The following is a 12,608-nucleotide window of genomic DNA, read 5'->3' on the forward strand; positions in this document are numbered from 1 at the left end:
AAACAGACTAAGAAACATTTTCTATGCAAGAGCCATAATTGCACTAAACAGGGTTTGACTGGCGCTGTGTTTTTCCTGAGTGTTCTTTTACACTGGCTGTTGTTTGAATGTTATGTTGTACGTATGGTGTGTTTAGGTATTTATTTGTTATTTATTTGTTTATTTTTTTTTTTTCTTTTCCTCTTATTTTTTATGGCACCTAAGGAGGACCTGCACCTTACAATTTTGTTGTACCTGTTACAATGACAATGTTTTCTTTTGCTCGGCAACAAATAAACAATCTACCTTGAATGTTGAACGGGTTGTCAATGACAAATTTTCCATTCCACACCACAGAGAGGTCAACTGGCAGGTCACTGATATCACCGCCTTCATAGTCGTACTGGAAAAGACACAGAGACAGGAGAAATGTGCAGGAAAGTGTTCGATTTATAATGGATTCTATGCAATTTGGGAATTTTATGAGATATTGTTTCATTTGCATAGTGATTCATCCCAGGTTGTTCATTGCAGACAGTGATACAGCTCAAGCATGAACACATGCATAAATCCATATTCACCAAAACAGGCATATTTTATAAATACACACAGAGAAATCACGAATGGGTCACAGTTGAATAGACTTGACTGGATGGAGGCAGGGGCTGAAAAGAAGAGCAGTTGATGGGACAGCTGACGAGAGTAAAGTGGGGGAAAGGATGGAAAGGAAGAAGAAGAGGGGTGAGCAGACAGGAATTGGGCATCATCGGAGGTGTGAGAGGACCTTATTCATTTACGCATAAACTAAATTGTGGGATGAGGGTGAGGGAGAGATAAGATATGGAGCAGTGCAAAGTGAAATTGCATTTCCTATTTGCTCCCTGATGGAAAACACGGTATGACTAGCTCATATGGGCAGCTAGGCCAGACACACACACACACACACTGTTACATTCAAAACTTTCTCTTTACTTTCCTCTGATTCAGTCCCATGACTGAAATACACTGAAACACTTTGTTTTGTGGTAATATATATTTTTAATATTTTATGCGTCTTGTAATTTGAATTGCATTAACTAAGGGACTAAAGGGATCAGCATCACAGTTTGTATACCAGCGAAGTATATGAGTTCCTGAAATACATGTAAAAAGTGTATGTTATTTTCAGATTGTTAATGGTTTTGATTCAACCTGGGGGAAAAGCAACAATTCAAAATACAATAGAGGGAAGACCATGAACAAGAAAGAAAACAAGGGGGACTTTGTAAGCAGCCACATAAGGTGGAAAGTGGGAAGTCTGGATCTCAACAGACAGAAGGAAGCTGAAAAGAGCACAGGCCAGAGAAACCACAGGATTCTGGGACGTCAGCAGCTCCAAAGGAGGGGGAGTCTGATTAGTTTTATTCTCTACCCACTAGGTCAGTGCAATGCTAATCTATCAAGCACAAGATAGGCTGTTGGCTTTATTAGCCTCACTATTACATCCTGATGGATAAAGACCTGTGTATGGCCGTGTAGCCACAGGCTCCACGCACACAGTCATGCCAACAGCCAACTCTTCTCTGTGGCAAGGTCCCCATTAACCCTCCTATTATCCTTGGGGTCAATTTGACCCCAATCAATGTTTATCATTCAAAAAACAATAGTTGGCTTTTTTTTTTTTGCTCCATATTTCATGACTTTTCCTAATTTGATGGGGACAACTGATTAAGCGTAAAATTATCATGATAATATTTTTTCAATGTGCTGAACGCATATTCCACGCATCGGTGTTCCTCTGGGGTCAATTTGACCCCAAGCTGTTTTAGCTGTGTAAAACTTGTCTGTCTGTGTGTGTGACCTAACATCCCCACACCTGCAGGTGCAGAGTTGATACTTTTGAGTTGATACATAATGGGGGGAAACTTTCCCGCTCTGGGGGGGGGAGACTTTCCCGCTCTGTGGAGGGGGGGGGGGGGGGGACTTTCCCGCTCTGTGGAGGGCGGGGTATTCCTGCAAGGACATTGGTAGTTCATGCAAAATAAGGGAGCAGCAAACATATAAAAGCTTGCATTGCAGCCCTCTATCCACATCATTCTTCTTTGTGCTCTGTGTACACTGCAATCTGCACGCTCTCTCATTTGAAAATGTCTTCTGGGAAAAGGTTTACTGTCAATGACGTTTTGGAACAGCTCTTTGACAGTGAAAGTGACATAGAGGAGAATGTTTCTGAGACAGAGGATTGTGTTGAGGAGGACCCTGATTTTGAGGCATTCTCATCTGATGAGAATGAGAGTGTTGACCCTCCTGTTGCTTCTCAACCACCAGCAGACACGATCCTTTCCAAAAATGGAAAGATAATATGGTCCCTTTCCCCACTTAGACAGCAAGGTAGACTTAGCGCTACTAATATTATCAAAATGGTTCCAGGCCCCACCAGATATGCAATCAGCCATGTTGAAGGCATCAAGTCATCATTAGAGCTCTTCATAACACCATCGATTGAGAATATTGTACTTGGGATGACAAATTTAGAGGGGAAGCGTGTGTATGGGGACAGTTGGAAAGACTTGGATGTAGTCGACTTGGAAGCCTACATTGGCTTGCTCATTTTGGGGGGAGTTTATAAATCAAAAGGTGAAGCAACAGCAAGCCTTTGGAATGCTGAGACTGGAAGGGCAATATTTCCAGCCACCATGTCTCTGAAGACATTCCAAGTTTTGTCCCGTGTCATACGCTTTGATGACAAACAAACAAGGCACGGCCGACGCGAACGTGACAAACTTGCGGCAATAAGGGATGTGTGGGACAAGTGGGTGCAGCGTTTACCCCTGCTTTACAATCCAGGCCCCCACGTGACTGTCGATGAGTGCTTGGTTGCGTTTCGTGGGCGCTGTCCATTCCGACAATATATGCCAAGCAAACCTGCCAAATATGGCATCAAAATATGGGCAGCATGTGATGCACAGTCCAGCTTTGCATGTAATATGCAGGTTTACTCAGGCAAATCTCCTGGCGAAGCACCGGAAAAAAATCAGGGCACAAGGGTTGTGCTTGATATGGCTGAAGGACTGCATGGGCATAATATTACATGTGATAATTTTTTCACATCTTATGCCCTGGGTGAGGAACTGCTGAAAAGGAAGGTAACGATGTTGGGGACAGTGAGAAAAAATAAACCAGAGCTTCCCTCTGAACTTCTTGCTGTCAAGAACAGGAAGGTAACATCTTCAGTGTTTGCCTTCACTGATAAAGCAACTGTGGTCTCATATTGCCCCAAGAAAGGGAAAAATGTCCTGCTGCTTAGCACCATGCACAAAGATGATGCCCTGAGCAGCAGAGAAGACAAAAAACCACAAATGGTGCTGGACTACAATGAGACAAAGGGAGGGGTGGACAACCTGGACAAGGTCACAGCCACATACAGCTGTCGACGCATGACTGCCCGTTGGCCCCTTGTCATCTTATGCTTATCAACATCAGTCAATATGGTTCATTCTGTGAGAGTCATGAATGTGCACCCCAAATTAGAAAAGATTTGGATGAAAGATTTTCAAGATACACTAACTCTAAAACTGAAAGTTTGACCTGATGGTGGCGCTACAGGGAAGGTCATATCATCACCAAAACCAATAGGATTCATACTCTTGTGGTCATTAATGTTGTCAGTAAATTTGAGAAGATTTGTATGAAAAGTTTTCAAGATAAATTAATTCTAATTTAAAAGTTTTGCCTGATGGTGGCGCTAGAGGGCAGTAAACTCACTGATAGGTTTCATTATCAAGGGGTTATTTATGTATTCAACAAATAAACAAAGTGCCTGACACAAAAACTTGGTCAACAATTTTCTGTAAATCATTTTCTGGAGGCAAATATACCTGGGGTCAAATTGACCCCAAGGGTAAAATGTGTTAGTAATATTTGAGGATAATACGAGGGTTAAACTTTAAGGGGTATGACTTGTTTGCCATCACCAAAACACTATGTGAGCTTGTTCTCTTGTCTGTCTCTGCCCACCACAGCATGCTTTATTCATGCTGTCATGTGGCTTCAAATGCCAACACAAACCGCATGGTGCCACCATGACACTGTGCCACCAGTGACACCAAGTATCACGACCATCTAACCCTGCTTTCTGAGGATCACTTTGGGCTAATATATGACATTCAGGCAATGCCACTGCAATACTGTGTGGGAAAAAAAGAAAAATGGACAAAGAAGAGAAAGCCACATTAGCAGCTACAGTCTATGTGCTCATACCACCATGCACAATTGCTATATTAACATCCTGATGTTTATTATGTAATGTTCCCCACTCTCGTCATCTTAGTTTATTGTTTGGCAAAGAATATTTGCTAAATGAGCATTAAAGAAAACACCTTCAGTGACTTTAACCACATGAAGAAGTTCAAAGATAAATCAGTTCTGTGGTTTTTTTCAGGTGATTATTTCAATTTCAAAATTTCAAAAAAACAAAAAACAAAAAAAAACCTTTCACCCTCCATCCTAAATTTCTTGAGCTATTTCACTTAAAAGGTACAATGTGAACCCCCATTGTGGAATAATCAATGTCAAAACTGTAGGATTCAATTTCTCTGCAGTTAAACAAAAAAAATTATTAATGTTGCTTTAAAAATTTCCAGAGATCCTCTTTCATATATTGGCAAGACATGCTGGGGCAAATTTGAAAAAAGAAGTTTGATGGTGAACTCACAGATTCTTCTACACTGTTCATTTATCCATCCATCTTCTACCACTTTTCCATTTCCGGATCGCAAGGATGCTGGACTCAATCCCATTCACTCTGGGCGAGGGCGGTGTACACCCAGGTCAGGTCTCCAGCAGTTGTCTTTAGATACGCTGGTATATATTGTATACCCACTAGAAGATGTCAGTTATTTCCCCATATCCTAAAATATCATTTTGTGACTGCACTTTTACTCTTTGCCCCCTTCTGTTTTACTCACTTTTGGATGTCTGGGGCATCCGTCGCCTATGGCCGGTGGCCAAGCTACTAAGCAACAGCAACAAACTTTTTTTGGCTCTGACAAACGTCACAAAATTATTTGAATAATCATTCTATCAGTATTTGATTAGTCTACCATGCAAGTTAGCAAGCATTAAATACAAAGGAGACGTCAAACAAAAACAGACCACAATATTTCATTTTTTCGGAAGCTTTCCCCTACTACCATTACGACAGAAGAAGAGTCAGGTGAGGCGGCTGTCCAAAATAAGGTGACAGAGAACGAGCCCGAGCTACCGCAAAGTTACTGCAAAGTAAGTTAAATTAGGATTGTTATCTGTAGCAGGGGATAGTTGGTTAGAACTAGCTCACTTGTCCAACGTTTGTGTGGTTGATCAATGGAAGAGAAAGGGAGTGAGAAACTGTCTGTGTGCAGTTATAAACAGAGCACAATATTTATATTATGTCCTTGTTTCAGATGATGACACAGATGAGAAATGGCCCGCCTTGTGTACTGAAAGTCAGGCCAGGGAATTTAAGAACAGGCATACTTGATCAGAGTGGAGGGACAAGAAGTTATTTTATTTAAAGTTTATTGTTAATGTCACTGGCAGTTAAAAATTATGTCACATAAAAATGCTTGGAATACATTGACATGTTGATAACGCATAACCGGAGTCAAGATGCATTAATGAGTGTGATGGTGTCCATGAGATTTTGCTTCGAGACAGGTGTCACTCTGCGAGGCATTGCTCTAGGATGGATGAGTACAAGTGTAACAGTATACTACACACGACAACAATGTAGTAAACTACACCACTGGTCTCCAATCTATCGCAGGGCCAACACACAGAGATACACAACCACTCACACTCAGAACTACAGATAATTTAGCCAGTTAACGTAGACATGCATGTCTTTGGACGGTGAGAGGAAACCGGAGTACCCGGATGAGATACAGGCACGGGGAGAACATGCAAACTCCACACAGAGAAGCCCCAGGCTGGAAACTTATCTTGCAACCTTCTTAGTGTGTAGCGACAGCGCCGTACGCCGCTGTGCTGCCCCAACATAAAACAAATTTTAATAAAAACATTCAAAAGTTTCCTTTACTTCCTCTGCAATCTGAGGAAAGGGAAAGAGCCTTGGTTCCCTTTCTACAGAGGCACCATCGAGAGCATCCTGTAAAGCTCCATCACAGTGTGGTATGGCGCCTGCGTCCTAACGCAAGATCTTCCAGCGAGAGCAGCTGAAAAGATCGTCAATGCCTCTCTCCCCTCCCAGATTGACATTTACTGCACTTGCCTCACTCGTAAAGCCATCTGCATTGCTGGGGATCACACCCAATCATCACATAGCCTCTTTAGCCTTCTACCATTGGTGGAGGCTGCAGAGTCAGCACAATGAGTCAGCTTCTTCCTTCCATTGGGCTGTCAGGATGTTAAACTCTCTCCCTGCTCTGCCCCCCTTCTCCCTCTGGCTCCTGCCCAAATAATCTCTGGACTATGACCCCCCCCAAGACTGAACTCCAACCTGCAATGCACACAATAACTTTACCCAGTCTATAATTTTTTCAACTCAAATGCCTGGACTTCACATTGTGTTGCTGCTATTGTTGCTTTCTTGTTGTTTTCTCTTTATTTTTTTTTTAAGTTTTTGTTCTTTCTCTGTGCAAATGTTTAGACTTGTGCAAATTTTGGTGCCTCAGGAGAAGTGAAGTAGCACCATGGCTCTGTCCATACATCAACAAGAAGTTTTTTTCCAATAGAACTGCAGCAAATGATCCTGTATTTCCTCGGATAAAGTCAAAAGCTAGACCAATGAAAAAGTCATTTAAGAAATCAATTCCAGCTTCGATTCACTCTTTGCTTTGTCTCACAGACAGCAAGTTATTGAATGTTTTACCTAAAAAAAAAGTTTCCACTCTGGGTTACCTCTTCGGCCTTTCTTCAATACTAGACATTCCCTGGTCTGCTTGAAAATACATATTTGTCTGCAACTTCCTGGAATAACTGATTATTGCAGCACACATACCTATAGTTATTGTCTTCGTACTTAATAAACAGAGAACTTCAAACTGAAATGCTTCACTTATTGAATGAAACAGCTGTTGATTCTCATTGAGTAAATAATTCCTGGTGAAACTATGATCCTACAGTGGCTCATTTGAGACAGCTCTGAAGGTAGAATTTGCCCTCTTTCGCCATAGAGAGGACTCTGCTGGCTTGCTGGCCTGCTGTCCTGACTTTCCTCTCCTGGGTGTCCAGAGCTAATCAGACTCATTACTGAAGCCTTTGGCGAGCTCCTCCATGTCACTGCATGTAATTAATCTACCTGAGCCAATTCATAGCATCTCCTCCCCAGAGGAGAAGAGAGGAGGAGGAGGAGAGGAGAAAATGATGAGGGTGCAGCAGAAAAAAAGTTGGATGGATATAGATGGAGGACATAAGAGGGAAATAAAAGTAGTGGAATCCAGTCAGGAGGTGAGATTAGGACCGTAACTGAAGGCAAAGTGGGAAATGAAGAGAGGCAATGAGAGGCAGCTGGGGATGACAGAGATAAGAAGACGTAAAGGAGGGATGGAGAGAAGGAAAAACAAGTAGGAAATAAATGAGAAGAGGGCCATGAAGTGGGGACAAGGAACAGAGGGGAGGTGACAACAGGGGAAAAATAGAGGCAGGGGAGGAAGTGTAAAAAGTACAAGGTGAGCACAAAACAGCTCCTGGCCTCATTACAGTAACACAGAAACCTAGCTCGGGGTTCATTTGTTATCTGCTCCTACACCAGCTACAAGAGTCATCTGCATGGATTACATGTCTCCATGGAATGTATGAATAGATGTGGCTGGTGTGTTCATCTGTGCAGGTGTGATGTAATGGAGGATACAATGAAGGATAGCTTGTGTTAAAAATACACCACTAACACACACAACCCTTTTCCCCCTCCGTGATCCCTGCAATTCAGTCCAAATGAGCTTCTTTTTTTTGTGCACTTTGTCTAATCATTCTTCAAACTTCCCCTTATACTTTTATTACTGTGTGTTGTTTGGATGTAATGTATTCATTAGTGATTCCTGAAATAAGCTGACAGAGGAACGCGTGCAGCTAATGAGCACAATTACGTTCTGTAAGAAACATAAAGACCTTGCAATCTACTTTAACATGGTGAAAACCAAATTTTTATGTTCCACCCATTAACATGGCACCAAAGCACAATAGAGAGAAATATTCCCAAGTTAATGTCCTGAAATCTGTTCTTACCATCAGCCAAATAACACTTGGAATATCAAAAGTAATTTTACGCCACCTTCAAAAGGACACAGGACAAATCTGAGTCAAGAAAAATTCACAAAATCCAAAAATATATTTGTTTTCATTTATTTAAAATACTACTTTTCTATGTTTTCTCTTTGCAGTGATTGATGGCAAAATCTTACAGCTTCACACAATTAATTAAATGTAGTTTTGCACATCATTTAACTTGACCTCTCCTCCACAATGTACTGGGCAAAGCAAATTGCTTTGGTTTCAAATGAAATTTGTTGGAGATAGTAGGAGCAGACAAATGTAATAATAAAGGTGTGTATAATATTGGAAAAGTGTATATAATATCATAATATCTGACGCATAGCAACTGTGGTATGATACTGTTTTATAACTAGATAAAAAAAATACAGGGTAGGATTAAAAAAAGTTTTTTAGCTTCTTCCTACTCCTTTTCCAGCTATCCTAATTGTTTGTTATTCATTGTATGTTTATTCTGGATTTAGGTATGCATATGTTCTTTTTCACTGTCACTATCTGTTTTTAAGCTTGAAATAAAAGATTAAATCCAATCAAATCCAAAGTGTGTGTGTGTGTGTGTGTGTGTGTAGTGTTACTCTATAATCATACTATGTGTGTTATATGAAGCATGAGTGTGAGTGTAAGGAACTGTCTAAACTGCCATCCTACAAAAATCTACCGGGCTGCTCACAACCATGCCTGATGCATGGTCTTGCAATGGGAATACCACACACACACAGACACACACAGTGCCTGATAGTCTATGTGTGTCAGTGCAATAACTCATGTAAAGCAGGTTGCTGGTTGTTGCGGATGCTATAGTCTGTCTACTCCACATGATTAGGAAGAGGATCATGTGAAGAATATCCATATCTCTGGTACACATTGGGCTTTCAAATCCCTGGGGAGGGTGTGTGTGTGTGTGTGTGTGTGTGTTTGTCCATGAACAAAACCACTTGGTGTCATCTCAGCTAACACACATCCTATCTGTGTACTGCGAGTCTGCATGTTAGTGTGTGCGTACCAGCGTGTGTTTTCATCACAGCATCCCATGTCCAACCATACTTTCAGCCACTTTGAGTCTATTTCAGGATGGAAGTTCAATGTTTCAGTGTTTGGTGAAGGGCTAAATTATGCACAAAAAGACAGTATGATTAAATGGATGAGGGTACATCTACTGCAGGGTCATTTTCTCTGTGATTTATTACACCCTACTGTCCCAAAACAGCCAACCGGAGACACACACTTGCCTATAGAGAATACTGAACATAATGTTAGCTGGTGTGCAGGTTCTCAATCATGGAGGGATCTTTTTGCTGGTAGTTTGGAGCTTCTGAATGAACTATTTCACAGACACACTGATTCTTAGGTGTGAAAGAGGAAAAAAAAAGGGGGTTGGGGTTGTGGATGGGGGCGCAGAAAAAGTAGAATAACAAAAAAAAAAAAAAAAAACACCATCAATGTTTTAATATTAAAAAGTGTAATATCAGTTCTATGTGTTCTAAATGTTATTTTGGAAACCAGCTTGACATTTGTGGTGCACTTTTGTTTTGCTTTGTATACTTTGTATTATTTTCCAAATACAAGTGTTTTCAGCAGAAACATCATTCAATGCTATAGCGATCACATCGATAGCGATGTAGGAGCTGTATGTGTTGAAGCAGCATGATATGAGCATATGGATGAATGTGTGTGTGAATTCACAAACCAAAATTACTAATGCACCTTTAAAGAACGGCCTCACTCTCCAAACCTCACCTCCAGCTTGAATGGCCTGTTTGGGGTTTGGGGGGCTGTTTTCTGAGTGGATAGGGTGGCTAACATCCATCCATCTGTGCAAGGTAACCAGACTGCCCTTCCTTCAGCTGTTCCATTTCCTGTCTGTCTTCCATGTTTGAGGTAACCAAGGTAATTCAATCATTAAATCCAAATTTGTTTGGCAAAGGAATTGTGCTGCTCAATTCTGACTAATTTATTGAAAGACCCTACTGACAAATATCAATTATTATTTATGCAGCTCACTCAGTGTTTGGCTTTTAAGTTGTCAGGGCACTGAGAAAAGATCTGAGAAAAACCTTTAATAACAAATCCAACAGAACATCTGCTTGGATGTTGCAATTGCAGTCATAAGCAACTTGATATGCACAAATTAATTGAAAAACACAAAAGAGCCGAAGGGGCCATCATTGTGATCTGAAAAATCCACTTCAGTGATATGCCCCATTCCCGTTTTCAGTGTCACCCTCTGATGTCAGAGGTGGAAAGTACTTCCAGTATCTCAAAGCTGAAGGGCAATCCTTCCTTCGGTGGAGAGAAAATTTGTGACAGGTTAGGGTTCAGAAACAACAAGTAGCCAAAAATCAGGGTTCTTGGTCCCAGTGGCAATGTAGCAGACAGCTAAATTACCCTGAGGCCTGGACAGATGTGTGAAAGACTGGAGAAAAGGCAGAAGGCGAGGCTGCCAAAACCAAAGCCACAAGCCTCTTGCTCCTGCATTTCAACTGCGAGGACTCGCTGGTAGACCGATCAGTGTCACTATGCAGCTTGCAGGTTAATCATATTTCTCCTTCAGTAAGTCAAAATTGGTGTTTTTAAAAAGCGTCCCTTCCATCTCATGGCCTGATTGGAGATGGTGATATTCACTGCTTTTAGCGTCTAATAAGAAAACCGACAAAACAGCTGGGGCTGGTCAGTGTACTGAGATGGCAGATTAGGATTTTCTGAGATAGTAATCAGTCAAAAATGAGCTCCTTATCCTGCGTAAAACTCACATTTATCAGGTCAGCAGACATAGCAGGGAACGTCATCTGCAGTAATTGAACTGCAAAGCTTGTGTGCAAATGATGAGGATGCTTTGGGCTCACCATAGTTTTCTGGCACTGTATGGTACTGCTGTTGAACCTCAGAGCCGGGACACTTTGTGTGCTGCCCTGGATGTGGAAGATGCACTCATAGTTCCTTTGTCCGGACTGCGGCTGGGGCAGGTTCTGAGCCAGGAGGGTGATGGGCCTCGTAACTCCAGCAGGGATATAGATCTGGGTTGAGGGAAGGATCTGAGGACACTCCTGGAAATGAGAAAAAAAGTTTAGAATGAAGAGATTGCGACATGAAAAAGAGGAAGGCCTCAGATTGATGAACATGGGAGGGACAGTGTTCTTGACAGACAGGTCCTCCACTCAGAGGAAAATCCAAATCTATACATCCAAAGGTTGCTTCATTTTAATTGTGAATTTGTTTGATACTAGTTTGCTATTATGACTTTTTGGGTTTGATAATCATTCATTCATTACATTCATTAATCTTTATTCTTTCATTCTTTCAATTAGCATTAAACCTCCACTTAGAAATTATCATCATCCCAGAGGATTAATTTAATATTGAAAATATTGAATGTGGCAGTTACTTTTCAAAACAAGTGCATATACCTTTGGAGTCAAACACTCCAATATTAATTAGTCTGTTATGGATTTTATTTATTTTTTTATTTTTTTTTTTACAAAAAAATAGACAGAAGGATATACTAATTCTTTCAGCGTGGAAGGGAAAAAAAAAATGAGAGACAGAGCCACATCCATCCATCTTCTACTGTTTTTCCATTTCCGGATTGTGGGGGTGCTGGAGCCAATTCCAGCCAATGTTCTCGGTGAGGGCAGGGTGCACCCTGGACAGTTCCATTACAAGGCCAACTCAAACAGAAACTACTCACACTTGCATTCAGACCTATGGACAATTTCACACTACATATGTGGAAAAGAGAGGAAACACACACAAATAAACACACAGAAAAGCACAAAAACCGGAGTGAACAAAAGAACTGGGGGCAGAGGATTGTTGGAGCTGTTTCATGAGGACTGGTGAGAGGTGTCAGAGCCAAGTCTGCATCAGATAGTGGAGCAGCATTTGTCATTAGTCATGGCATGGCTCAAGGGCCAGGTCCTCCATAGTTGGGTGGTGCATGGGACCAGCGGCCTGCTTTGTCTCCTGGCGCAGTATGGTGTTGGATCCATGGCGGCTCCCTGGTTGGCCTCTGTCTGTTGCTGTGTTGCTGTGTGATGGCTTGCCGATTCCTCTTCCTTCTGTGGGAGGTCAAGCGCTGCTCCCTGTGGAAGGTTTGCTCATCCTACGGTCTTCTTGGTTCATGTGTGTCGGGGTGTGGGTCCAGCACCATGGCCCCCCCACGTTGTAGCCCTTCCCCCTTTGGGCGCTTCGCCAGTAGGGTTTTGGGTGTGAGATGTCGTTGGCAGATGTGGATGTCTGGATGGTGGATGGGGGATGCTACGAGACGTGGGGCTGTCCTGTCTGCGGCGTGCCATGTGGCTGAGTTGGCTCTCTGTACTCTGTACCTCACGTGCTCCCGCACACAGGTTGGTGGGCATGGGGAATCTGGGGCCCCTGACCTG

General features: G+C 42.0%; 1 protein-coding gene across 1 annotated transcript in view; it reads right to left on the reverse strand.

The window, feature by feature from the left end:
• The window catches only part of LOC115045717 (plexin-A1-like), a 229,084-nt gene that overhangs the window by 72,169 nt on the left and 144,307 nt on the right, over positions 1-12,608 (reverse strand). Inside the window, exons 9-10 of the mRNA XM_029505519.1 lie at positions 11,073-11,273; positions 286-382 (exon numbers count right to left, since the gene is read on the reverse strand). Coding sequence (XP_029361379.1) covers positions 286-382; positions 11,073-11,273 — 298 coding nt within the window. The remainder of the gene's footprint in view (positions 1-285; positions 383-11,072; positions 11,274-12,608) is intronic.

Source organism: Echeneis naucrates, chromosome 7, assembly GCF_900963305.1.
Source record: "Echeneis naucrates chromosome 7, fEcheNa1.1, whole genome shotgun sequence".
NCBI classification, from domain to species: domain Eukaryota; kingdom Metazoa; phylum Chordata; class Actinopteri; order Carangiformes; family Echeneidae; genus Echeneis; species Echeneis naucrates.